Source organism: Doryrhamphus excisus, linkage group LG12 (assembly GCF_037039965.1).
Source record: "Doryrhamphus excisus strain RoL-2023G ecotype Guam linkage group LG12, RoL_Dexc_Guam_v1.1, whole genome shotgun sequence".
NCBI classification, from domain to species: Eukaryota; Metazoa; Chordata; class Actinopteri; order Syngnathiformes; family Syngnathidae; genus Doryrhamphus; species Doryrhamphus excisus.
The window spans coordinates 18,267,222-18,294,479 of record NC_136368.1 but is presented as its reverse complement, the minus strand read 5'-3'; the positions used below and the strand labels follow the sequence as shown (position 1 = coordinate 18,294,479).

At 42.2% G+C, this 27,258-nt stretch overlaps 1 protein-coding gene across 1 annotated transcript; it reads right to left on the bottom strand.

The window, feature by feature from the left end:
- Nucleotides 1–1,368: 1,368 nt before the first annotated feature.
- On the bottom strand, nucleotides 1,369–27,126 carry LOC131135941 (activin receptor type-1-like). Its single transcript, XM_058082366.2, has 12 exons — nucleotides 26,810–27,126; nucleotides 13,321–13,394; nucleotides 12,624–12,881; nucleotides 11,813–12,085; nucleotides 11,338–11,601; nucleotides 9,235–9,440; nucleotides 6,990–7,089; nucleotides 5,958–6,104; nucleotides 5,398–5,673; nucleotides 4,741–4,938; nucleotides 3,258–3,388; nucleotides 1,369–2,198 (listed from the first exon to the last, which is right to left on the bottom strand). The coding sequence occupies exons 2-12, from the start codon at nucleotides 13,385–13,387 to the stop codon at nucleotides 2,064–2,066; spliced, it is 2,055 nt and encodes a 684-aa protein (XP_057938349.2). The 5' UTR covers nucleotides 13,388–13,394; nucleotides 26,810–27,126; the 3' UTR covers nucleotides 1,369–2,063.
- Nucleotides 27,127–27,258: the final 132 nt, after the last annotated feature.

Genomic DNA, 27,258 nt, shown 5'->3' with positions numbered 1-27,258 from the left:
AAATGTTAGATTAGTATCTGTAAAACCAAAAATTGTAGTACTGGTACATGTTGTTAAAGTATCCATCCATCCATTCACTCTTTGTGGTCGGGTTGTGGGGGGCAGCAGCCTAAGCAAGGAAGCCCAGACATCCAGCTCCTCCCGGCGGATCCTGAAGGGTTCCTTGGTCAGGTGAGAGACCTCGTCTCCCCAATGTGTGCTCTGTGTCTTCCCTGAGGAGTCCTCCGGGCCCTGAACACCTCCCCATGTGTTTAAATCATCCATCCATCAATTTTCTATGCCGCTTATTGTCAATAGGGTACTATAATGTACATTTCTAGCTATACATAAAACTTGCCATTTCGGTGCAATTTGAAAATGGACATCAAATGACAATCAGGAACCAAACAGGAAGTCGGACTTTCCGAGTGAACCCCCTGCCGCCGTGTGGGTGTGTAATGGCTTAAATGACACTAAATATGACAGTAAAACGTCCAAACAGCTGTTGCATGCACGTTGATCGCTAGTATCCATTACGACGTCGGAGTCAGCTGGTCTGGAAATGCTCTTCATCAAACAACGTAAGGGTCATCGGGTTCCTTTTCACGTCACTGAACACCTTTCTGCAAACGATGCCTTCATTCAAGTGTGGAATTATGACACTTAAATAGATTATGGGATTATGAAGCGTTTCTACTACAAGGTTAAGGGTATTAGAATTAGTGAGTTTCCTCATAGTGGCTCGAGGGCAGGGGTGGGTAGACTTTTTGACTCGCGGGCCACAATGGGCACAGGAACATCCAAACTGCAGGCCTTCCAAGACCCGACAAGACAAAGGTTAAACTTGTGCCATTACAGTATATCTGTCTTAAAAGTTACACTGCATTTCAGAAATAGACCAACAGTAAAACATTGTGGTGGTAGTGTGATGGTGTAAGACTTTCTGTGATAAATGGAAATAATAAAAATGTCCGACCATCTGCTCGTGACCTCAAGCTGAAACCAACTTGGATTCCGCAGTAGGACAATAATCCAAAACACACCAGCAAGTCCACCTCTGAATGGCTGAAGAAACACAAAATGAATGACTTTGGAACGACCTAGTCAAAAGTCCTTACCTGAATCCTACTGAGATGCTGTGGCATCACCTTAAAAAGGCTCCACTGTGGCTGAATGACAACAATTCTGCAAAGATGAGTGACCAAAATTCCTCCACAGCGCTGTAAGAGACTCATTGCAAGTTATCACAAACACTTGATTGCGGTTGTTGCTGCTAAGTGTGGCCCAATAATAATAAAAACTTTCACTTAAAAACTGCATTCTGCAGACTTTAAGGTGTGGCAAACATGCAAAAATAAAATAAGTGCATCAAACATATGAGACAGGTAATATAATTGCTTTCTATTTAATTAATAGAAACCACCAGTTGATATAAAATGTTAATGAAATAAAAAAAAAAAAAGTTGAAGTTTGACTTCATTAACTTGACAATGCACACGTTAAGACAGTATAAAGGCTTTACAGGCAAACTTACAGTACAGGCCTCCACAGGTGGTGGGGGAGGGGTGATAGGAGGGCTTCACCTCGGCGTCACTTACAGAAGACGTGTTCATCATTTGTTCTTTTTTTTTTTAACGTTTGTCACTGAAGCTAAAAAAAAAGGAACAAAACGTATAGAGCAAGTACATCGTTCAGCACAGTGATATGCTAAGATGGCGGCTGCACAACATTCGTCTCTGCTGAATGAGTCCAGCTAAGAAAAAAAAAGCTGCAGCGACTAAAAGCAAGATGGTCATATTTCTACTAACTTGTTCAGAAGAGCAGAAAAAACAAAAATGTCAGGTAACAGCCAGCTCCTAGATTTGGATTGTAATATTTAACGTCCTATTTCCAAGACCTGTGGCCGTTTCAGAAGAGCCCCGGTAAGCCATCTTTGGATGCCAAAATGTGTCCCGCCAAGTCTTTAAAATAAATATATAGGCCTGTGCCGCTATAAGGGCACGCAAGCAGACAGAGTACACTCCACCCTCTCAAAGTCCAAGAAGTATTCCAAATCGTGCTACTACTACCTGCACCAGGCACGCTCAAATGTCTGTTTTCATTTTGTCTACGGAGCTGTTGATCTTTGTCAGAGTCTTTTTGATGCGCAGCGCCGTTAATCTGGCAGACGGGTTCTGGTACCAGCACTCCTTCATCAGTTTTGCCATGGAGATTAAAGTCTGAAAAATAAAAATGTATGCGTTAAATGTGGAGGAATACTAATTTGGATCACTATAATAGGCTGAAATAAGCTGCATGGTGGAGGAATGGTTAGCGAGCACGCCTCACAGCTAGGAGATCCGAGTTCAATTCCACCCTCGGCAGTCTCTGTGTGGAGTTTTCATGCATGGGTTTTCTCCGGGTACTCCGGTTTCCTCCCACATTCCAAAAACATGCTAGATTAATTGACCACTCCAATGATATTATGATATATATTTGATATGATATTATATTCATAACATGAACACATATTTCTTTCCTTTTTCTGTGCATTGTAACACAAGTTAATGTTGGAAATGACAAAAGTTTAAACTTTTAACTTTAACTTTAGAAAATGGAATAGTGGTTCTCACGCAGGCCTCACAGCTTGGAGACCCGAGTTCGATTCCACCCTCGGCCATCTCTGTGTGGAGTTTGCATGTTCTCCCTGTGCATGCGTGGGTTTTCTCCGGGTACTCGGGTTTCCTCCCACATTCCAAAAACATGCTAGGTTAATTGGCGACTCCAAATTGTCCATAGGTATGAATGTGAGTGTGAATGGTTGTTTGTCTATATGTGCCCTGTGATTGGCTGGCCACCAGTCCAGGGTGTGTCGCCCGAAGACAGCTGGAATAGGCTTACCCTCGTAAGGATAAGCGGTAGAAAATGAATGAATGAATGAATAATCTTGAAACAAGGAACATGGTGACAAAGCGAGCGTGACAATGAGGGGCTGTGAGTATTTAACATGTCGTGCCTGTAAAAACATTATTTTTTTTAGCCTATTGTTGTCAAAATGTTGTCGTGTTGAATACGGTGAGTTCCATGGCTGGAGGAGGATTAGCTGTCCGCCTGCACAACAGCAATAAAAGTCTAAAAAGCCGCAAGATTCCACCCGAATACAAGTGAAAACAGCAAAACATCAAGAAGAAACCAGTTTAAAAACAAATAAAAATTCAAAAAAAGATGGAATGGTTAAACAGCACATTAGAGCAGAGTGTTTTCAGAATCCTTAAAAAGCCTTTTTGAGGACAACTCACTGTGTCTGAGAACCATCTGTTGGGTATGTTAGGTCTCTGCTGGTCCACACAAACCACCTTCTTCATATCCTCAAAACTGGGATCGCTTGGGACGGCGTCGTGAAAGGGCGGCTTGTAGTCCTCCACGATGCCTACAGAGAAAGAGAGCACATGACTAACTCACGTGTACAACCACGGAAAAATACTAAATAAAAACATGCAGGCTGTTGAGTCAGAAAACATGGAAGGTCGTTGTGCCTGATTTCATACTTCAATTGTTGCTCCAAGCCTGGTTATTGATTTACTGTCATAAAACCATTAAGGGGGGAGGTTTAAGAGTTCTCCACAAAGCACATCTACCAGGACTAAGATCGTGGTAGAGATGTTTTAAAGATAAAGATAGTAGTAAAGATGGTTATATGGTCTAATGAGTTTATTTGACGTTGTCCTGCAGTGATGGGTGCATCATGTGCTCCGTCGGGAGCATCAGGGTCGGGCTGTGAATCAACTGAAAAGTCTTATACGATATATGGGCTGCAATTCTGACATTGCCAAGAAATCAACAAAATTAAAAATTTAACTAAAGTTAACTCGGTCAACAACAATTGACAGACAATAATAACTCCACAATAACATTCATTCATTCATTCATTTTCTACCGCTTATCCTCACAAGAGTCGCACGGGGTGCTGGAGCCTATCCCAGCTGTCTTTGGGCAAGAAGCGGGGTACACCCTGGACTGGTCGCCAGCCAATCACAGGGCACATATAGACAAACAACCATTCACACTCACATTCATACCTATGGACAATTTGGAGTCGCCAATTAACCTAGCATGTTTTTGGAATGTGGGATGCACGGGGAGAACATGCAAACTCCACACAGAGATGGTCGAGGGTGGGATTGAACTCGGGTCTCCTAGCTGTGAGGCCTGCGCGCTAACCACTCATCCGCCATGCAGCCACTCCACCATATTAACTCATTCAATACCAAGGACGTATTTAGGTTTTTGTTTTGTGCAAGAGGCAAAAAGTCACTTTTTGAGCAGAGCCATAAAAACGACCACAAGGTGGCAGAAGTGTACTTGATAAGAGCTCGGCATGTATCTTTTACATGTAAAAGCACACTCGATGTTGAAGAGCATGGAGGTTATGTATTGTAGGGACATTTTAATACACGCACACACGCAGTTTAGTTCCAAATCAAAAAACTGTAAATAGTTCATGGTGTTATATTTGCAAATAATTATGTTGATGTAAAACAACCATCTTTTTGGTATTGTTTATGTTGTGGTAGTTGTTTTAGTTGTATTTGAGGTGTCACAAAAGCAAAAACATTGTGACAAAGTAAAGGTTATGCTTGAAATGTATCTTTTCTTTTCAGACGTTCCAAATTGTGTTTTAAAACAACCACGTGATATTTCTTAATGCAAGTTGCATTACACGTCTGAAACAAATAGAAAAAGAGAGCCAATGGCCAAAAACTGAAGAACCAGATTACAGACCATTGCTGACAGTCCTCCTGGCGATCTCCCACAAAACGAGGCCCAGGGCCCAAATGTCCACCCTCTTGTAGGACTCGAAGCAGTCCATCTGGATGGAGTCGTCGAGCACCTCAGGGGCCATGTAGCGTTTGGTGCCTACTTTGGGGTTGTTCCCTACGTCCAGCTCGTTGGTGTCTTGAAAATGCATGACGGCCAGACCTGGTGGGAAGACACACACACACACAAAAAAAGATTGAAATGCTGTTGTTGTTGTAAACAGGATGTACGCCTACACGGGAACACCTTGCTCTGAAGATAGACAACTGCCGCCATGATGATGGCGTCATCCGCTGTAGGCTTTAATGCATTAAACCGTAAACATGTCAGGCCTGTCATGAAGTCCGAGCTGGTACCTGAATTAAGTTCTCTTCTATTGAGCAATTGGAACATTGGTGTTAGATAAAGTGCACTCCCAATGTGTTTACAGCCAAGGCACAGGAGGAACATTCGCCAGTGGTTGTTTCTCCCGGATTAGAAACAAATAAGGCTAAGCAGGTAGACGAGAGGACCGATATTAGATTTATCTTCTTCGCTACACGGAATAAATAAAATCCAATTATTAAGCCATCAGCTCCCGAGTGGTTAAAACCCCCATGTCAGACATGTTCGTATTCTTACCGAGGTCAGCAATGCAACATTGTCCGTTCTTTTTAACTAGTATATTTTTGCTCTTGAGGTCCCGGTGGGCAATGGCCGGCTTGCCCTGAGTGCCGAAGATCTCCACGTGAAGATGAGCCAGGCCGCTGGCGATGGAAAGCGCCATGCGGAGGCAGCTGTACGCATCCAAGGTGCTGAGCTGGAGGTAGTCGTACAGGGAGCCCATCTCGTGGTAGTGGGTGATCAGCCATAGCTGTGTGCTGGAGTTCCTGGAGGTCATGTCGGAGGCGATGAAGCCTGAGGGAGGAGGTGAGGGGCAGACACAATTAGTGCAAATTATGTTTTATTTCATTTGAACATGCATCAGATTACAATTGAATGCCTCACATAATCAGTTCACAGTTCCACATGTCCAAAAGGAGTAGGAAGAAGCAAAGCTTATTTTACAATCAGTAACAATCAGTTACATTTGTTCACTTCCTGCTTTCCTAATATAGTTTAAGTTTTTTTGGTATGACTTGGTATGATGTTGAGAAGTTTAAGCTGCCTGTTCGTAGGCATCGGCATTATGTTCTACCTACCCAAGATGTTTTCGTGCCTCAGCAGCACCGTGTTGTAGATCTCAGTTTCTCTGAACCAGGACTTCTCATCTCGGGAGGAGAAGATCTTGACAGCGACACTCTCTCCTTGCCACTGGCCTCTCCACACTTCACCGTAGCGGCCCTTACCTAAGCATGGAGGGGGGATCAATGTAAGTAAAAGAGAACTGATAGACCCGTTAGAATGAACATCCATTATGGAGACTGTAATTCTACACATAATAAAAGGGATGAAAATGTGACAAAACACCCCTATTGGGTACATGTTGACATGGTTAATTATAAATGGTAATTAATTGATCACAATTAATGCTTTAATTTGACAGCCCCACACAATACTACTCGATTTTTTGTAAGGCACATTAATTCAAACACAAATGAGAATCACACACAAACTAGTCCATTTGCCTTCGTATCATTCAGTGGGCTCGAGTTCCCAAACAAATACTCCCACACATTGGTGACTCGGTCTAGTCACGTTATTAATACACTACGATGTAGTTCTTTACTAACACAGTTACACCACATGTCTGTGCTTTTTTTTTTTATTGAGTAGAGATGCAAAATAATCCACCATATTTATTCAACTGATGTAGATGATTTGGGGCCTGTTTTCCAACCAAATTATATTTTTATTTTTCACACCAACAATTTACACCACTGCCCTTCATTTGATGGCTGTGTTTATAAAGGTATCATATAATGAGTTATGAATGAAGATATTATGAAAAGCAGAGCGCGTTTCAAAGTTTTAGCAGATACCGAGTTGAGATTTCAACTTTGGGACAAAGTAAACAGCAATTAGTGTGTGCTGCAGTGCCGTAAGCAAAAAAAAAACGTGTATTCTTTATTGATTTTTCGATGCTTGTGAGATTCTTCTGTACTTTTCTCGGGTGTGTGTTGCCCCCCCCAACTGTACTGACACAAAGGTCTCATTAAAAAGAATGAGCCGGCTGCATGTTCTTACACCGGGCTAATGTCAATAACAATAGAGAGCTTCAAGTGGACACTCACCCACACACTCGTTGAGAGTGATTTGTCGAGCAACAGTCCTCTGAACTAGGAACGGGAGTCCGGAACCACTTCCTGAGGTGCAAGAATGATCCAGCAAATCCTAGGAAAAACAAACATTTTTACATCAAGTGGTAACATTAAAAGCGGGCTTGAGGCAAGCAGATTTGATAAATGTGCAATAAATCTATTGTATAAGTGTATTGGGTGCTTTCAATTCCATCTAATCCAAGGGTTAGACTCCAAATCAGGCACAACCTTTAATTTTAGTTTGAAACCTTTATTTTGGAATTTAACGACAAGACATGTAATACCGAAAGCCGACACTCGAGGGCAGTGCTGAGTTAACGACGGCAGGAAATCCAAAAGCAGCCAAGTGGGAAGGGGAGGAAGAACACAACATGGAAGGGTGACGCCTCATATAAACAGATTTATTATGTATGAGGTGTCTGAGAGAGAACATGAATTGTCAGAGGGAGAATTTTATAGCCTATAAATAATAATTGTTTGTTATGCGTGAAATAGGATGCAATCAGAAGATGGCAATTCTCGCTTTCAAAAACGTGACTCAACATGCACAAAAGTCATGGAGCTGGCAAATTTTGAGTAAATATGGGTACACACCTAACCTATAGATATAATACACTATATTTCTCATACAGGGCCAAAGAGTGTTTGATTTACTCAACTGCAGAGACTAAAAGCCTCATCTTGGTGGATATCAGACATACTTTTGAAATTAAACAAATGTATTAAATCCCACATGTTTCACAGCCAGTAAAGCTTTTGTTTAGCACTGCCAAACACAGTTTTATGATGCTTACATAAACATTTTGTGACTCCAGATTGGAACATCTCATGGCCAAATGTTTTGAAGTAAAATAGCTGTAAACCTGAGCCAAAATCAACGGCGTCACACTGCGTCACGCTGTTTATAGACATGAATGCTCCGATTGGTCAACATGGACTGTATTAAATATCAGTAGGATCATGTGGGTTTGTGTAGTATAAACTTCAGAAAGAGAAATATACAAAGTATGCACACAAAATGGATGCCGCAGTCTATTTTGTTAAGGCGCTGGCCGCTGCTCGGCAAGATTACAGACTAGGTGGGCCAGTGAATGTGCGACTCCACCTAAACTCTGGATCAGTTTAAGTGAAACCTCATAACAAACTGCACGGTGCAAAAGTCCACAATGGCTGGCGAAGTGAGGACATACACTGAATCCCACCGGGCATCCTCCAACTGTTTACCATAATCTATGTTCTTTGTAGTATAAATACGAGTCAACAAAAAGCCAGAGAGAATATGCGGGGATTCATCTGTTTGTGGTGTTCTTCCATCCATCCATTTTCTACCGCTTATCCTCACGAGGGTCACAGGTGGTGCTGGAGCCTATCCCAGCTGTCTTTAAAATGCATAAATGTGTCTCCCAAAAAGGAGAAGAAACAAACACTTTTTATGACTTCTCTAGGGGACAATACTATATATAAAAAATACTATATAAAAATGAAACTAGTACAGTGATTTAAAAAGAAAGTGGTTTGGTGGCGCTATCTGCAGGGAAAAAGACCTATAGCTATGAATCCAGCAGAGGCCGCTGTTACACATTTTGCAAGTAAATACTGTAAACCGCATGCCTGTAAATGTTTCCTAATGTGTAAAACTGAATTTAAAATACCTTAAATATGCCTCTCACAGTTGTTAAGAGTTATTGCAATGTGTAATACATTTTCCACCTCATTATGTAATAATTGCGTTAATAAGTGTGTTTTGAAACTTTAAGGTATTATTGCCAATATTTTTTTATACCAAATAAACCATTCATTCATTTTCTGATCTCTGTGCAGAGTTCACACGTTTGGTCCGTATTGGCCCGCGTGGGTTTTTTCTCCGACTACTGCGACTTCCTCTCACATTCCAAAACATGCCCATTACATTAATTGGTGACTCCATAATTGTCCATAGGTATGAATGTGAGTGTGAAAAGTTGTTTGTCTATATGTGCCCTGCCATTGACCAAGTATATTTCATATCATCAAGTCAAGAATCCTCGTTGTCTGAGGCTGCATGAGTTCTGCCTGCACTGGGGAGCTGCGGTTCAATGAGGGGACATTCTGAAACAGAGCATGATCTCTTCCGTTTTGAAAGCAAGGCAGTATTCCAACATGATAAAGAGCCCAATGAGACCTTTAAGATGACAAAAAGGAGCTACACAAGAAGGTATTAGCATTCTCTGAGACTCACCGCCAGTGTGCTCTCCCCAACGTTGGATGCTATAAGGCCGTCAATGGTTCCGTATTCAGCATCCCGAGAAGTTAGTCTTTCCATCTGGTTGTGGTGAATGCGTCTGAACACCAGGATGGCGATAGCCGAGAGGATTACGAGGACAAGTATGGGCGCCACGATGACAACAGCCAGCATGGTCACGCTGTAGCTAGAGAGCTCATGCGCTGCAAGGAGGGAAAAGTAACATAGTCAAGTCAGCGGAACTTAAAATACGTAAAATATGCTATCACATAATGAGCCCGTAAACAAAGACTAAGGCTAAAAAAACACAATATAAGAGCATGGAAAGTGTTTTTATGACTTTGTAAATACGGTTATTACCATTATTAGAACCTTACAGATATGCATATAGCAATGTCAACACATTACTTGATTACTAAAATAATCAATGGCTGCAGCCCTAATACTGTATGTTTTTTGTGCTCCATCTATGTGCCACCACACATGTGAAAGGTCCATTATATAGACCGGTCTGTAGCACTCTCTCTGGGGGAAAAACCACTCAAGAGTTGGGGGTACTTGCAGAACACACAACACAGCTACTCACACAACTTATCTCCACAAGCCAGGATAACTGACCACCATTCACACTTCCCAACATTCCAAGGGGAAAGGCCACTCAACTCCGCCTTTATCACCAGACAAAGATTCCATTCTCCTAACTTACATAATCAACTCTTTCTACAAAACACGCAGACTACCGACCCTCAAAAATGCAAACTAGATGACATCAATCACTGTCTCCAAATGATTCAAAGACTAATTAAATATTACAATATGAAAGCAGCAGAGGAGGAAAACAGCAGGACACAACTGCCCTGCATTTAGTCGTCTGGCTCGCCCACTCTCCCAGGTGGCTTCAACCGTTTAAGCTAACGTCAGACAGCTCTGACAGCGTCTGAGAGGAGTCGACCGTGACTAAGTAATATTCAAGACCCCCCCCTCCCTTCTTGTTGCTCACAGTCTGTCGCATTTCTTTTCCAAAGGGTGACAGGGGTGAGGCCCCACAGAGAGATGTGGCATGAGGAATTTATGCTACCTTGACTCACACACATTCAGGGCTCGAGACTAACTTTTTGGACTTGGAGCACAAATTTTTTTGGAGGAGTGCAAGCACAAAATTTAAGAGTGCACACCACAATGCTAGCGCTCGTATTTGGTTGGGTGTCAAGTTATTAAGTAATCACCTTCTCCCTGAAAAACAAACACTAATCTTGTACCAAATTCTGTGCTTTTAATTTGACATTGTTGGAAGCTACTTTTCTGAGACTATTGTTTGGTGCAATCAGATCGGGATAAGCGCAGGAGAATAAAATGGAATGGAAGTGAAATAACCGTGTGGCACATTCATTCATTCATTCATTTTCTACCGCTTTTCCTCACAGGGGTGCTGGAGCCTATCCCAGGTGAGAGGCGGGGTACACCCAGCCAGCCAATCACAGGGCACATATAGACAAACAACCATTCACACTCACATTCATACCTATGGACAATTTGGAGTGGCCAATTAACCTGGCATGTTTCTGGAATGTGGGAGGAAACCGGAGTACCCGGAGAAAACCCACGCATGCACGGGGAGAACATGCAAACTCCACACAGAGATGGCCGAGGGTGGAATTGAACCCTGATCTCCTAGCCGTGAGGTCTGGGCGCTAACCACTCGACCGCCGTGTGGCACATCTACACTAAAATCATCTTGGCAAGAAAAGTTAAGATGGCTTAATATTAACAGTGGTTAACTTCTTTTTGCACTTGATTCAAACGAATCAGCGGTCTACCAGCATCTATACAAAACAGGCTGTTTGCTACCGTAGCATACAGTAACATATCTGATCCACGACACCTTTTCATACTCTTTGTTGTGGCACCAAGGGTGACGCTATAAATGGTTGACTGTTGACAAAGAATCTACCATTCTTCTACATCGGGAAAACAGAGGTAAAAAAGAACATGACTCTATAGCCTGGTGGAAACGTGATCAGTACTTCAATGCAGCTGAGACAAAGAGAAAAAGAGTACAAGAAGGACAGCGGAGGCATGATGAGAAGTATAGTATCTCACCTTTGACAGGAAGCTGCACTGTGCTGTTCAGGTTGCAAAGGTGCCCGAAGCAGCATTCCACAATCTGGTCTCTCGAAGGCGGGGTCTTGCAGGTCATCGTGCGCTGCTCGTAGACATTAAAGCAACCTTTCTGGTACATCAGGGAGCCACCGTTGACTGTCAGAGATGAGAAACACTGGCTTCCCAAGCAGCGATTCCCCGTGGCACACGAGCTGCCCTCACATACGCATTCGTGCTTCTCTTTGACAAGGGGCTTCACTTCCTCTATAAAAAATATATAATAAAATGTTTTATTGTTATTACTTGTGCATCATAATGATCATGTTGGGCGCATAGTGAAATCTAGAAGGGAGATTGTTAAAACTGTGATTGACAGTTACAGTTTTTATTTTTTTTTTTACATAACACAAGGTGTCAGCATGATGCAGTGCTGTACTGTATTGTACTGTATTGTATCTGCAGTGTACAAAGGCACCTTTCTCCGGAGCTTGCACAGTGACGTTCATGTTACACAGATGGCCCTGGCAGCACTTGACAACGTGGGACGGTGAGGGCGGCGTGGCGCAGGTGGCTCGGCCCACGTCGTCGTCCCTCAGGCAGCCCTTCTGTTGGACAGCCGCGCCATCGATCACCTTCAGAGAGGAAAAGCAATGCTGGCCGGCGCAGCGCTGACCGGGTTCACAAGCAGGGCCTTCACAAATGCACTCCTGCTCTCTGAGGACTGGTCTGCCGGCGGACATTGCTACGTCTGATGAAGAAGCATAAGGGGAGAAGCATTTTAGCAATATCATTACTAGCCGAGTATAGTAACTGCCATTCAATTAGCAATGACAAGAGAGAAAAAGCTCTTTGCAGACCAAAGTTACCAGTTCTCTATTTAAAACCAAACAACAAATTACAGCCGTTAGATTACTTTCAAGGCTATTATACATACTGAGCAGAGAAAAAATAGGACACTATGGCGTTGTAATTGTCTCACATGACTGAAAATATGTGGTGTCCCCTCCGTGATCTGCTCAAAATGATTGAGAATGACTTATGGACAGTTAGTAAAGACATCTTGCTTGATGGTGTTTTGATGGTGTCAAATTATACAGACGTGCTTGTCAGTGACCTAAATTTATGCACCAAAGTTCATCTTTATTCTATGTAAACGCTTATGAGTGTGGTAAGAGTGCACCCATATTTGTATTTGTCAGAAAAATAACACAGGCAACACAGTTGGGGTGCACGTTTCACTGTGTGTAGTGGTTCAGGAGTGGAAGAGTTTTTCCACTATAGCTCACCTTTAACGTTTGGCTGCAGAGACACGTTCATGTTGCACAAATCTCCAAAGCAGCACTCCACTACACGCTCCGAAGTCGGTAGGATCCCACACTTCAGCGACTCTTCTTGATTACCAACAATGCATCCCTTCTGATGCACCAAAGTCCCGTTTAGTAAGGAGAGGGATGTGAAGCACTGCAGGCCAAAACACCGGTTGCCATTGCTGCATGATGACCCGTCGTCACATATGCATTCAGTGCTTCCCACGTTGCTTTCATCTATATGGAAAACAGACATTTTACATTGTTTATCAGGGACTTTTAAATATGCATCTGTCTTTTTAAAAAAAAAAAACAACACAATTTTCACTGCATTCTGAATGTGCAGACTACCGCAGTTGTCGAAAATAACAGCGCGACAGCAGATTAGACAGACTCAGAAGGGTGTGGAGAGAAAGAGACGTGGTTGAATGATCAGTCTGTGCATGTAAGATGCTGGAGGGACGCAGAGACAGACACAGAGCCCGAGACTGTGTGTGTTTACTCAAAACCCAGTATCTATAGTTAGCCAGACCTCTACATTAAAGTAGATAATGCCTTTTAATCCTGATAGAAGAACCCCTCCCTTCGTCCCTTTACAGACAGTTTGTCTTAAATCTCATGTGAAAAGCTGTGTAGCTGTGTGTTTGGGCTGGAAGACTGGAGGGGAATCCCTTACCTTGCAAGCTAGCGCAGGCGGGGACCAAAGCAATCAAAGTCAAAAGAAACATCTGGCCAGCTGTCATTGTGAACCTGGATGGGGAGGAAATACAAAGAAAACAATTAATGGATGTCCAAAATATACTACAGATACACGGGTGCGTATGAGAGCGTTCCACGACTAGTTTGTGACCATTTTGCAGAGGGGCACCTTTTCTTGTTTTCAGCAAAGGGAGTCAAAACCAAGTTTAAAAAATGCTCAAGTAAAGTGGGACTCGTGCCTTCCCGTTGTCCTGGCAACAAGGCATGAGTGGCAAGCAATGGGGAGACTGGTGCTCTCCTATTGGCTGCCTGGGTCCGTGCACGAGTGTGTGTTGATGTGTGTTGGAGGGACAGGCTGTTTGCCACTGAGGGGAGAGGAGCAGACAGACGTGAGAGAAGAAAGAGGCGGAGTGGGGAGCATTAGCGTGGGTTCCCAAATAGTGTCCTCTTTGGAGGGCTGCAGACTGTCTAATCCTTCAATATTTAATGCGGCTGTAGTAACGTTCACATACGGCCAACACTTGTTTGTCTTCCCCTTTCCACTCCTACTCACTAGCCTTTTTTTTATATATAAAGATGATATGGATTTTTGTACAAACATCATAGCCTGCAGCAAGCTGGGGTTATGCCACACTAAGCATCAGGGCTGTTAGCTGGGAAGAATGTTTGTACTGCCAGACACCTTTAACTCCACCCGCTCCAAGCCTCCGTGCCCGTCTTCCAGACATAAATGATTAAGCACATAATGTTAGCATTGGCTTACCAGCTGCGTCTGTGTGGGCCGCTCGCATAGACCGCATGCTGTTCCTTTAATCAGAACACAAAACACGGATAATCGGTCTGCTCCCCAGTTGGACCAGGAGAGAGGGGGCACACAATGGGCAGGAGGTGCAAAAGGAGGTATAGCCAAGGGGCAACCGGGGGACAGTAGGTCAGACGAGGGGTGGCGAATGGGGTCAGTGTGGGCTGCTGTCATGTGGGGAGGGAAGCGGGACAAAAGGGGTGTCTGGTGTCAATGCCCGTGGGGAAGAGGGACACCTTCCTGCGGCAGAAGCGAGACACGGGGACAAGCAGGTGTCTCAACATGCGGTGATTAAACAAATAGAACGCAGCTTTGCAAATTTGGAAATATTTTCTGTTTTTCATAACTTCACGAAACGATGCAGCGATTGGCTTATGTTGGTCACCTAGGAAAAATATAAATTCACGAGGCATTCTAAAAATCTATTATAAAAGAATCACTGTTTATTGAAGCTGACGAGTCAGTCTAAACTACTTTGCTGTCTAAAGAAGGATGACATGACAGGTTGAAGTTGAACTACATCAACACAGCATTCTTTATTACTGCTTAAAATTAATCTACGGCATTGAATCAGGGGTTGACGACATTTGCACACAATTTTTTCCTCTCCATATTCAATCAAGCCTCATGTCTACTTCAGCTGCTTTATACGGAGTTATAACACATATAGACAGAGCACAACCATGTGACTCACTCACAACTGACAGATCTATCACTCACCTCCATCAGTGAGTGAACTAATTAGCGCGTGGCAGACATCTCTTAAAGACCCCAATTAGTGCACGATACCGATTTGATGCATTTTTGTTTACATTTACAACTGAATAAACTTAATGGGGCATTGAATTTTCCTGCATAAACTTTATAAAACCAGTGATCCAGGAGTGTGTACGGATTATTTGAGCACATAATATTTACCTTGTATATATTTCTATTTATTCCGCTCATTTTGAATGAGCACTGGCTTCACCGCGGAGAAGAACAGAGTTCAATTCCACCCTCGGCCATCTCTCTGTGTGGAGTTTGCATGTTCTCCCCGTGCATGCATGAGTTTTCTCCGGGTACTCCGGTTTCCTCCCACATTCCAAAAACATACTAGGTTAATTGGCGACTCCAAATTGTCCATAGGTATGAATGTGAGTGTGAATGGTTGTTTGTCTATATGCGACCTGTGATTGGCTGGCGACCAGCTAGGATAGGCTCCAGCAGGAGGATAAGCGGTAGAAAATGAATGAATTTTGAATGAGCAGCAAAAATAGACACTACACACATGGGGCATGGATATCTGGATACTTATTTCATCAAGTTAGCAAGTTGATATTTTAAATCTCCCCAGGAGATTCAAGACGTTTCTGGCAGAGAAGAATTAGGATTAGACAACTGGTGTGTGTGTGTGTGTGTCTCATAGCCGTCTATCCTGGTGTATTGACTTCTCGAGAGGAGCTCCGTAACGAGTGTGTTCACAGACGTGACATGATGCCATGGGTGTGCTCTCATTTCCCCTCACTATCTGTCTCACTTGGCATCTTGTCTTACATCTCCTCTGCTGCTTTATCCTCGTGTGGCTGCATACCTGAAAACGTCAGAACGGGAACTGAAAATGGTTTTCCATGCTTACAAGGCAAACCAAACTTCCAGAGTAATTGAAAATGATCATAACAACAGAAGGTGAAAGTGGATAAAAATATGGTAGATTAAGGGTATTAAGGGTAAGATGTCTGTTGTGTTGAGAACTTTGTGTTGACATACAATAGCTATGGTACTGTACAGTCCAAACATCCAGGTCCTCTATCAAACACCCAAAGATATACTACACAAAAAAACACATGTAAAGTATGTTCAGGTTGATTCTTGCTGAGGGTTAATCCAAAATCAAGAACCACTTATTTCATTGCCATAGCCGTTTTTCTGCGATCCCACTTCAAAGGATGTCAAGATAACCACTGCTTCTACGAGCTGTAAGTGGTTTGATAGAGATACTTAAACATGTCAGTAAAAAAAAGGAAAAGTACCGAAAAGGAGACATTCAGGCTGCTATGATGATTTAACAAAGTCAAAAATGAATTTAGATGAAACGTCACAAGCCACAGTTTTCATCTGTTGGGGTGAATTTCTTGTTATTTTGCTGTTATGTATTCAGGTCAGGAAGATGGTCGGAATGACAAACAGTATAATGTATGACAAGCGATGGTGTTGCAGGGAGGGGGTTGGAGGACGGGAGGGGGCGGCGGATCGGACGCCCTGCAGGAGCTGCTGAGTCATCATGCTGGCAAAAGAGGGAGACGGGAGGCGCAATCTGCGTCTGAGCTGGCAGCCTGGCACAGTTACCATGGCACAAATAGACCGGCCAGTGAGGAAACTGCAGCAAACTGCAGGGAGGCGAGTCAAGAGGCAGTCAGAGACTGAAGCAATGCGGAGCCCTGCTGTTTGCAGACCCGCAGCCGTAATGTCAGCATGTCATCTGGGGAAGCACAGATGGTTGACTTCTTGCTGGGCGCCATGCAGACGTAAGGGTTAAATCCCTCTGCTTTGCAGCAGCGCTGCTTTATATTGAAGATAAAGCTCACTTGAAGTAGATCATGACAAATTATCAATATTATAAGAGAATGTCAGGCCAACCTATTTAAGACAGTCCTTCGGGGCAGTGCCATCTGGGTCACCGCTCATCTCTAGTGGAAGTGGATACTGTTGTGTTGCTTGTTTTTGGCTCACGGCCGCCATACACAAAATGAGACCTTGGCCGTGCTGTGAGGTCACTGCATCTCAACACTGCAAAAACAGTTTCTCAGTCATAATGCGGCATCGGTCTTACCTTAACCTTGATTAGGACAATGTCAGTGAAAGCCCATCAATAGGACAGTTGTGAAAATAATTAAAAAAAGTAAATAAAGTCTGCTTTCAAATGTGCATACTTGACACACACCGCACTTGACTCCTTCTCCTTCCTCTATTTGATTAATCAAATAATCGGTTTATATATTTCATCCCTCAATGTCATATTTTAGGTGTCACCAATATGGTGCCTGCGGGCACCAGTAAGCCCCCCGCGACAACATGAGCCGCCCATTCAGGTTCAGTTAATGTGAGCACGCTAGAAAGAAATGCATTGTGAAATACAAACTGTGAGTTGTAGATACCAACATGGTAAAACCAGCACATTCAGTTGGTTTGGGTTAAAATAAGCTATGAAAATATGTGACAAAATTGAGTGGTTCTCAGCTATTTTAATTATGCAAGAGAAGCTTTCACAAGAAAAATTATTAGACCACTGTCTAACTTAGTCCATTTTAATGCCGCTTATCCTCACTAGGATCGCGTGTACGCTGGAGCCTATCCCAGCTGCTTTTGGGCGAGAGGCGGGGTACACCCTAGACTGATTGAGTTTGCTATAAATAGCTTGAAATATTGCTTTCCTCGTCTCTCTCTGCAAAACATCTTGACAAGAAGGACCGTTTGTGTGGGGAAATATTTCCCTGGCGGACCAATCGTCCTGTAGGAACGTCATCACAAACTCTAACCCCCTCCTGAACTAAACGTTTTAATATGGCAACCTGATAAACCAGAGAAAGTTGGCGGAAATGTGTGTCATATAAAATATCTTACATTACAATTGGAATTGCATTGGTGACTACATCTTCCTTAACCACAAGCATGGGCATTATACTTCATTGAGGATTTTGTAGAAATGTTTGCAGTGACTGACATGCCATTGGAAAAGTTAGCCAAGCTATGCCTGCTTCTGAAATACTGGACTAAATTGTCCGATGATCTATTGCATCCAGGAAGTGTATATGCAAATGAGCGTCTGTTTTGACGCACAGTATGGACTATTTATTATTAAATTACATTGTATTGCTTTTGATAAGGTGTACTTGCATCATTATGTCATATATTATCAATCCATTCATCTATCCATCTTGTACCGTTTCTACCGAGGTCAGGTCGTGGGGTCAGCAACCTAAGCAGGGAAGCCCAGAATTCCCTCTCCCAAGCCACTTTGTCCAGCTCCTCCCAGCGAATCCCTGAGGGCTTCAACCGATCAGACATGCCCTGAACACCTCCCCTTCATATAATATCATTTCATAAATGAAAAATACCGGTAATAATTTGTAGGACAATTATACAGCAGCAAAATATGTTATTGTGACAGGAAGAGTGATCATTAACAGAATTTTCCCTTCACTGGTATTCATTCAGTTGTGGAGCCACAAAAAGCTAAAGAAAAATCAAACCCAAAAAATCTAACTTCAAGGGACTTTGACTTTAGAGGTTCTACTGTATCTAATTTATGAGTGAACTGCCTCAATTACACAATATTACACAATAGTACATTAATATTACTACCACTAATGTTAATAGTAAGGTTGACCCTCTCTTGACACGTGTTCTCAACTGGAATTGTGTTGGTGAAAGTATAGCTGTGCTGACTAGATAGAAAAGCTCATTAACCTTTGGAAACTCACCTCCCTGGCCGAGGGCCTCGTCAAACAAGGGATAAAACAGCTCCTTCTGTGGCCCCCGAGATGAGTTTGTGGAAATCTGCAGAGGCCTGTCAGGTCGCGGGGCCTTTTCAGTATCTTAGCAGCTGCCTCGATTTTCAATGCGAGGAATGAAATTATGACTTTTCCATCCTGCTCGTGTCCAGTTTACATTGGCACAAGCAACAGCATTTAGACTGTGACCCAAAATCATGGACTTGTGCACACATAAACCTAAGTAATGCCCCAAGGGCTTCAACACATGGATGTTTTTGGTGCATATGCAGTACAGCTTGCTGTGATGCATTAAGTCGTTCGGGTCATAGATCCAAAAGTTTATACAGCACAGTGATTAAGACGCTGTTAACGAGTGGTCTATGCAATGGTCGCCATAGCGATTCGACTTTTCACACAGCCATCAAAACATTAAAACCACCAATTCAAACACACTCTTTATGGCCCTCCACAGTCTTTGCCAACGCAGGAATGCACAAACACTCCAAAAGAGCAGCTCACAGAGCTCCTTGGCCTGGAGCGATGCTCTTCTCAAAAGGAAACCTTGATTTGTGTCCCAATGCAACCTTTTGGCAAAATGTCTTCTTGTCAAACAGGCAAATAGGGCAAACAGAGCAGAGAGAACTTAGAGTTGAAGCAATAATTAGCCTTGATTCTTGGCTCAGTCTGAAGACCTGTAGAAATCAGAGGACTTCTGACCCGCTCTCAAACTCTTCACCACCGTGACGATAATCACTCAGCAAACAGCAACAAAGCAATACATGTGTCAACAGTACTATGCTCTGCAAAGGGAACGCACGGTCTCAGCATCCTCTAAACCACTGGCCGGCTTTTATTGCACAGACTTCCCACGACTTTCAAAGTTGAAAGCCCAGAAGATCATAGTACCTTCAGAGGTACTACGACTTGTCACTGACGTGGCATGTTAGTTACCCCCAGCATTTGGTTAACAATCATTTTTTTATTAAATAATGCATGGAAACAGGGGGAGTTCACATAGAATTATTTTTTTAGGAAATCCAACCATTGTAGTGCATGTAAACAAACCGACTGTAGATCTTGGGAGCCCATATAGTGGCCCCATACCAGGCACACTAGTGTTTACTGAAAGCCTATTGTCTGGCAATGTAAAAGACGTGAAAGCTTGTATGTGGGTTAATGGAATATTAACATTTCACAGTGTGTATTGGAATCAGATGTTGCAATGCATATTTAGGATTCTTAAATTTTCATGTTGTCGGCATTGCAGAATTTGCCAAGAAAAACATTAAGGGCAGAATTGTGCAGAATGTGAATAAAATGCTGTTATTGTGAGAAGGTTTATGTTCCCCACACATACTGTATTTTCCGGACTATAAGTCGCACTTTTTTTCATAGGTTGGCTGTTCCTGCGACTTATACTCCAGAGCGACTTATAAATGAAAAAAATATTTATGTTACATAAACACTGGACACCTTTTATGTTCATGTTTATGTTTTGTGTAGCTGGATAACCATTGTCTTAGCATATCTTACACCTATTCAGCCTGTTCTCTATTCTTTTATTAATGTTGGAACTTGCCTTCCAACAGGACGTAATGTCTGTTTTGGTCAAGTAGTTTGTAAAATAAATAACCCTCAAAAAATGCGACTTACACTACAGTGCGACTTATGTATGTTTTTTTCATGGCCTTGTGCGACTTATAGTCCAGAAAATACGGTATTTACCCAGTGGATCGCTCATTTGTGACGGCATCTCAACACTAACTCAAAGAAAAGCACAAAAAATATATATTAGGGGCAATGTGTCCTAAATAACAATTTAAGTAGTAAACTCAAACAACGTACACAATAAAACATGTGTACACTCATAAATATAAACACAGTGCCCTCATAAGCCTACATCTCCCTTTGGACTGCGGTCCACAAATATTAATGTATCAGACATAGCCTGCCATACTACATCATGTAAACACATGTACTAAGCTACACAGTCACATGACTGACATCACATCATATGCTATTACATTTCTAATTGGGGCTAGTCCGAACCGCCAGCAAGTGTCTTTTGTACATTTTTCTGGTGTTTGGGCAAAATATCAACTTTTTCGGACTCCAATGTGTCTACACATTCATTCTTTTCTTGTGTCTTAATGCTTTTTTGGTGTTACTTTTCCAGTTTTATATTTTCTTTCCATAATATGCCGTTCACTGGGCCCGTGGGCTGCACTTTGGACATCCCTGGTCTATATATTTCACATGGAGCTGGGAGTATTAACAAATGACTGTGTCCATGCTGTGTTTTCGTGGCACAATCAGGTAGAGGCTGGCTGCAGGCTTCCAAAGTGGTGCACACACACCGGGATTGTGGAGGCGCGCTCCGGCCGCAAGCATCTCGTGATCGATTGTTGATGAGTAAATGCACGACGATAGAACCACTTTATCTGTCGTTTTTCTTAATGTGTGTCAGAGTGAATATACAAGGACAGGACTTACATAACAGCACACAAATTTCATCTTACCTGAAGTTAGCAAAGTTTTCGGAAAATACTAGGCAAAATTTACTCATTGATTCACTTTTAACTTAACAGAACATAGACAGTTGGTAAATTGATTAAATTCTTGGGTGCGCAAAAAAAACTACCAGAACAAAGACAGACAAAACATTTCCCCCATAAAGCTAAGCAATAAGACAAGAGCAGTGAAGCAAGTGAAACATCCTTCCGATGTGTATTGCAGAGTATTTCTAGCGCAGAGGAGAGGAGCCAAAGGCACTGCAGATCTATGTTTGAGTGCATCTGTGCAGACAGTAGCCTCTCATCCTTACCCCTGTCTCCACTGCTCTTCATCCGCATTTAAAAAACACAGAAAATACGATCAATATGTCTGTGCCCAGCCACCAGAAGGGTAGAGGGACAGATTGTGAGAAGAGACCAGAATCAGAAGGAAAAGAGTGTTTTTATCTCTTCCCCCTGGTCCATATTTTCACTGTTGAGACTGCAGCACTGCAAGTCTCAGACAGATCATCTTGTTGCAATGTGTTTGGGCTGAAATTATGTATTAAAAAAAAGCTTGGGGATTTTTTTTTTTGACTAAAAATAACACTGCAGACAGAAGGCCTCTTTTCTAAAAAAGCTGGACTCAAGTATAGAACTGAGACAAATTCAACCCACATGCTGTGTTCCTGTGGAGCCTGATGGGTCCTTCTGATGCCAGGTCCATTGCTTGGCAAACTTTCTGGCATGTCAGCATATACTCTATACAAACACACTGGCAACACATGTGCACTCATGTACACACCGGCTGCAGCCAGACACATGTGGGACTGAAATAAAGGCTGTTGTATTGACCTACTCCTCCTTCTTATCCTACACAAACACACACACACACGCATGGACGCACACACAGACCACCAACCCACACTCCTCCTACTTCCTCTAGTGACATGGAAGAGTGATGGGACCCAGACTCTCGCTCAGACTTGAAGTCTATCTTAGTCACATAACTGCGGTTCTCTTGTTAATGACAGACTGTGTAACCTGATTCTGCCCACGCACACACACACACACACACACACATATGTGCGTGCACGCACACACACACAACCCCAACCCCCATCACTCTCAGGGTTTCTGGAGCCAACCACTTCCCCTTCACTAGCATATTGTTCCTACCCAAAACTGCAGGCTACTTCTGACAGTCAAGTTACTCAACACACAAAACATCATTCGTCATTGGTTTGAAACCAAACTCCGCCCACACTCCAAACAAGGCACATTTGCATTCTGCTATTTTTGTTATTCCACGCTGTGGAAGACCGTTGCTGGAGACAGCCAAAGTAAGGGTATGTTTACAAGACGACAACCTCAAATAGAGCTGCAATAACCTGTTGGCGATGCCGTAATATACATGCAAGACCAGTATATGATGCTATTACTTTGTAAAGTCATGTGACTATTTCATAAATAACTTTGCCCGACAAAAGTGTTATTTCAGTTCATGACTGCTTTGACTGAACAACATAATAGTACATCTTCGCCACCCAAGAAGCGCTCACATGGAAACTGTAAAGCTGTCATTTTAAAAAATATATTTTTTATTACATTATTAAACAATTCCAATTTGGTGTTTACAATCTGGGAGATCTCTTCCCCGCACTGCTTCAGCGTTTGTGTGTGGACGGGTAAATTGGACATTTAGGTTAGTATTATATGAAATGGGCAACATTGTCTTGTTTGTTTGGCTTCATTTTGTGCAGCGGGTTACGTGTGTGTCAATTAAATTTTTTTTTTTTTTTTACATCTATACATCACAATATTGACAAACAGGAGCATTATAATGCACCACCAAGTCAGCTGTGGTTGCCTTTTCGGGCTTATGATTGGATCAAATGTGCATGACAGCCGGTAAATTTGTTTTTATGTAGATATGCATTTTTTTTATTATTCAGCTTGTGTGGCATGGGCAAAATATCCACATTTGTGTAGACATTGCTATGTGAATTCAATAATTTTTAAGGATGTCGCGATCTGATATTGAAATTGAGCCGTATCAGCACAAAAGCAATATGTGATTATATCAGCTTGCATCTGAAATCTATTTTTATTGGCACTTTGATACAAGCAATCGATTCCAGACTCCGCCTCAGAAGATTCATCCAAGTAAAATAGTAAATAATTATGACACACAGATTCAATGTGCAACATTAGAGCACCAATGCAGGTAAATGTATGCATAACACACGGGGGAAGAAAATCAATATGATTATAGAGCTGTCCAAATGAGATATGCAATAAAAAAACATCTTCTATTGTCCTCTACTGTCAGACAAGTCTCTACCCTACCCCAGCCCAGCCGGTTTGTCAGACAACCTGTTATCAGGCAGACTCGATGATGCAAGCCACTGAACACACCAAGCACACAGACCAGGAGAGATATGGGTTAGTTTAGTTCACATCATCAACCACCAAAAGAGCCCTCAAATGCCATCAGAGGCTCCTACGGTATGAACGTGTGGAGGCATGATGATGGCATAGACTTTCTTAAAAGGGTTGCAGGAATATAAAATGCTGATTTAATTACCAAACTGTTGAGTCGAAGGCCACGGCCCACTGCAGAAGAATATGATGTCATTTGTACTTGGACATCTGTGTTTTATCATCACACATTTCTGACAAAGTACATGTTTGGATATGAAATGAATCTGCATTTGAATTAAAAGCAATACTGTCACATTTGTTATATATGAATATTAAATACACACTATGAAACATAGTGTACCCTGTGAGTGTTATAACACCTACATGAAGTGAAAATGGAAAAACGGTTCCCCCCCTTGGTAGTTCAAACAACTTTCATTCTTTTTGGGATGATTTTCTTTTTTTTTTGGGTGTGCCTGCAGAAATATTTGTCCATCTGTGAGGAACTACGACAGGGTGCGCTAGTTCATCCCAAAGCGGTTTGATGTGGTTGAGGTCAGGGCTCTCAGCCAAATTCTTCCACACCATGTTCTAGTGGGACGAAGTCATGCTGGAACAGAAAATGGCCCTCCCTAAACTGTTCCTACAAAGCCGGAAGCATTGAATTGTCATAAATGCTTTGCTAAAATTGAGAATTTGGGTTGCGTACTTGGGCACAGAGCGGCCAGAAGCCAATTTTCTACAATTTAATTTTTAGTACAGTAGCTTTGCTAACTTTTCTAATGGGATATCAGAGTCTGCACACATTGCTGCGTTTCCAATTGCTTTATTAAGAAGTGGTAAAACACAACACTGAAACAGTTGCAAGACACAGCCGCACTAGCATGCTCTGCTAAACTAAGCTAACCCACTAAGCTTCCACTGACGCTTGCTGATGGGTAGGAGATAAGTTTCCGGGTTTTTTTTTTTACACAGACTTAGACATGTTTGTTTAGTTCAGGAGGGGACCGGTTAGTGTGTACACTAAAATTGAGCAGTTCCCTCAAACGTTCCTTCTCCTCACAATGACAGCCCTTCATTCACATTATGTCAATGTCTTTGAATGCATCTTCTGAGTGCCTTATATTTGCATTTTAGTTCACGTAGCCATTTTTATTAGGGGTGTTCAATATATTCTGATATTGTCCAACTCTCAATTTCCGATACAGATATCAGCTGACACTGAGATGTGTAACATGACATATCTCTTGTAGTGGAATGAACACATATGTGATGTATATAACATTTTTAAAATATCGTTTTTCATGATCGGGAAAAAAAATCAGATGCCGGTTTTATTTTTCTACACAAAACAAGATGAAAAATAAATAAACAAATCAAGAATAAAGAAAATCAATCAATCAGTAATAAATAAATATAATAATAATAATAAAACGGCAAATAATAAAAACTTAAGAAACCACATATTGGTGGGTAGACAAATTATTTTTTGCAGATTAAAATGAACAAAGCATTATTAGAGCCCTGTAGACATGACAAAACACGACTATAGTCACATTTATACTCTTTTTATTTACAACATATTGCGCAACTGCAGGGTCTTGAGACACATGCTAACTCGCAAACTAGAGAGCTAGCGACCTAAACGGTAGCCTCCAAGTTATTTCCTTTAAACTTAAAAAGCCAAAAACTTACCACTTCCACACGGATAGGGAGGATAACTATTAACAGTTATTTAACCTTTAACATGAACATTAATCAAACGTAATATTTTTTTCTGGGTACATGATACCATACAGCATCCATATCAAACTTGCGCGGGCCGCACTAACATTAAACTTTCATATCAAGGCGGGGGCCTGAAACTAGTGTCCTGCGGGCCACATTTGGCCCGCGGGCCGCGTGTTTGAGACCCCTGCTGTAAGCCAACCTATGAAAAAAAGTGCAACTTATAGTCCGGAAAATACAGTAATACATTCTTGAAAAACTATGATTTGAACTGCAAAGTTGCGAGGAACCACTGTACTGCAGGTTCTCAATAGTATTTCAAAACAAGGGGTGGCATGACAGGAAATAATTGAAAATGACCGCATTACACTCAACGCTGACAACCATCCAGGAACTGACTGCGTGGATTATTTCGGATTATTACGCTTTATGCTGCATGCCCGCCTGTTTTTGTGTCTCCTTTTGTCAAAATTGTCCCCCTGAAGCGGACCCACTTAAATAGGCGCGTGTGTAGTACCGGGGAGTTGCCAATGGAAAAAAAGCATCAAACCAAGCCAAGGTACCATATGCACTAGAGAATTCAAGACACACCCAAATTTACTGTTTAAATAATTGATTAAGAGGTTTGTCGATATAGTGAAGCTATAAGAATGAATGTCGGCTGTCAAAGGCTTAAAAGCCATGCATCAGATGTGTAATCAAGTATGAATACAATCAAGTAATCCCCAGACAAACTTGATTAATAAGTGCGCCTGTGGAGGGCAGGGAAGGGGTTAGCAGCAAGGATCTAGCTGTTGATTCGAGCACTTCGGTGTGTGAGACATTGCAGTTCACACGTCTTTTAATCAGCACAATTATCTCCCTGACTTGTTACAGCTAGAATTAACACCTCCATTCATTAAGTTGCATGCCTTTGATCATTACCAGTATAATCTTAATCTTACGACCTGTATATGCTCTCATTGGACTGTGCTGCAAAAAAAAAAATACTCATCATATTGTGCAGTTTTGTGCATAAAGGCTGCAAAATGTACCCCCATCCACCTCACTAAAATCATGAGCTGTTTCTTCTTCTTCTTCCTCCCCCTCCTCCTCCTCCTCCATCACTGCAGGACTGCGATTGTGATGTTAAAAAAGTGCCCAGCGTGGGATGATGACACACAGACACACACACACACACACAATCACGCAAAGCGACCCTCCCAGTGAAGTGTTTGCATGACAATACACTTGCAAGTCGCAACTTGTTGTCATGGTTTAAAGCTGGACTATGAAATTATAGCGATGGGGAAAAAAAACATGCTTTTCTGCAAGTTGTTCCGCCCAAGGGAGTCAACAATTACACTAATATATCTGCCAGAAAGCAAAAATAATAACATGCTGAATCACGTATGAAGAGAATCATGTTTTAACAGGTCAACATTTTAAGCGAAGAAAACCCAAGAAGGGAACATTCTTAAAAGCTCCTCACAGAGCCCTTCATAAAACTTCCAACACACACAATAACGTTGTTAAATGACAACTTATATTCCAGTCGACACTCACCTATTTGGAGTTATTAATTCAAAGTGCTTCAGAAGGAGGTCTTCTTCCCGAAGGACTCTTCCATCTCCTTGAGGTTTCACCCACAATAGCACGTCTTGTTCTCCAAAGTCAGTCCGAGACGCTGCGGCTACATGGCGCTAACATTTTTTCCAAGCGTTGCTTCGTAAAGAGTCACACTTTCACCTCGCCTCTCTGTTTCGAAAGCGACAAACTATGGACATTTTTTTAGATCACCTCTATTTAGCAGCGCCGTCTGGACTTCTCAACTGAGAAGGCGGCGCAACGACGGTGGGGGGAAAAGATACTAAGCGGGACTGACTAAAGCAGGAAGTTGCTAGCAACTCAGTTACCCATAATGCGCAGTGGCGTCGGTAAGAAAATTCCGGTTAGCACTTTCAAAATAAAACAACACAGGAAATAAAGAAATACAAGTCTATAAATTAATTACT

Bases quoted from the DNA above. Each gene is read 5' to 3' on its own strand.
- LOC131135941 (XM_058082366.2), bottom strand. From the start codon at position 13,387: ATGACAGCTGGCCAGATGTTTCTTTTGACTTTGATTGCTTTGGTCCCC. The intron at 7,090-9,234 runs GTGAGTCTCAGA...TGTTTTTCCTAG, and splicing joins TTGGGGAGAGCACACTGGCG to GATTTGCTGGATCATTCTTG. The intron at 6,105-6,989 runs GTGAGTGTCCAC...CTCCATGCTTAG, and splicing joins CACTCTCAACGAGTGTGTGG to GTAAGGGCCGCTACGGTGAA.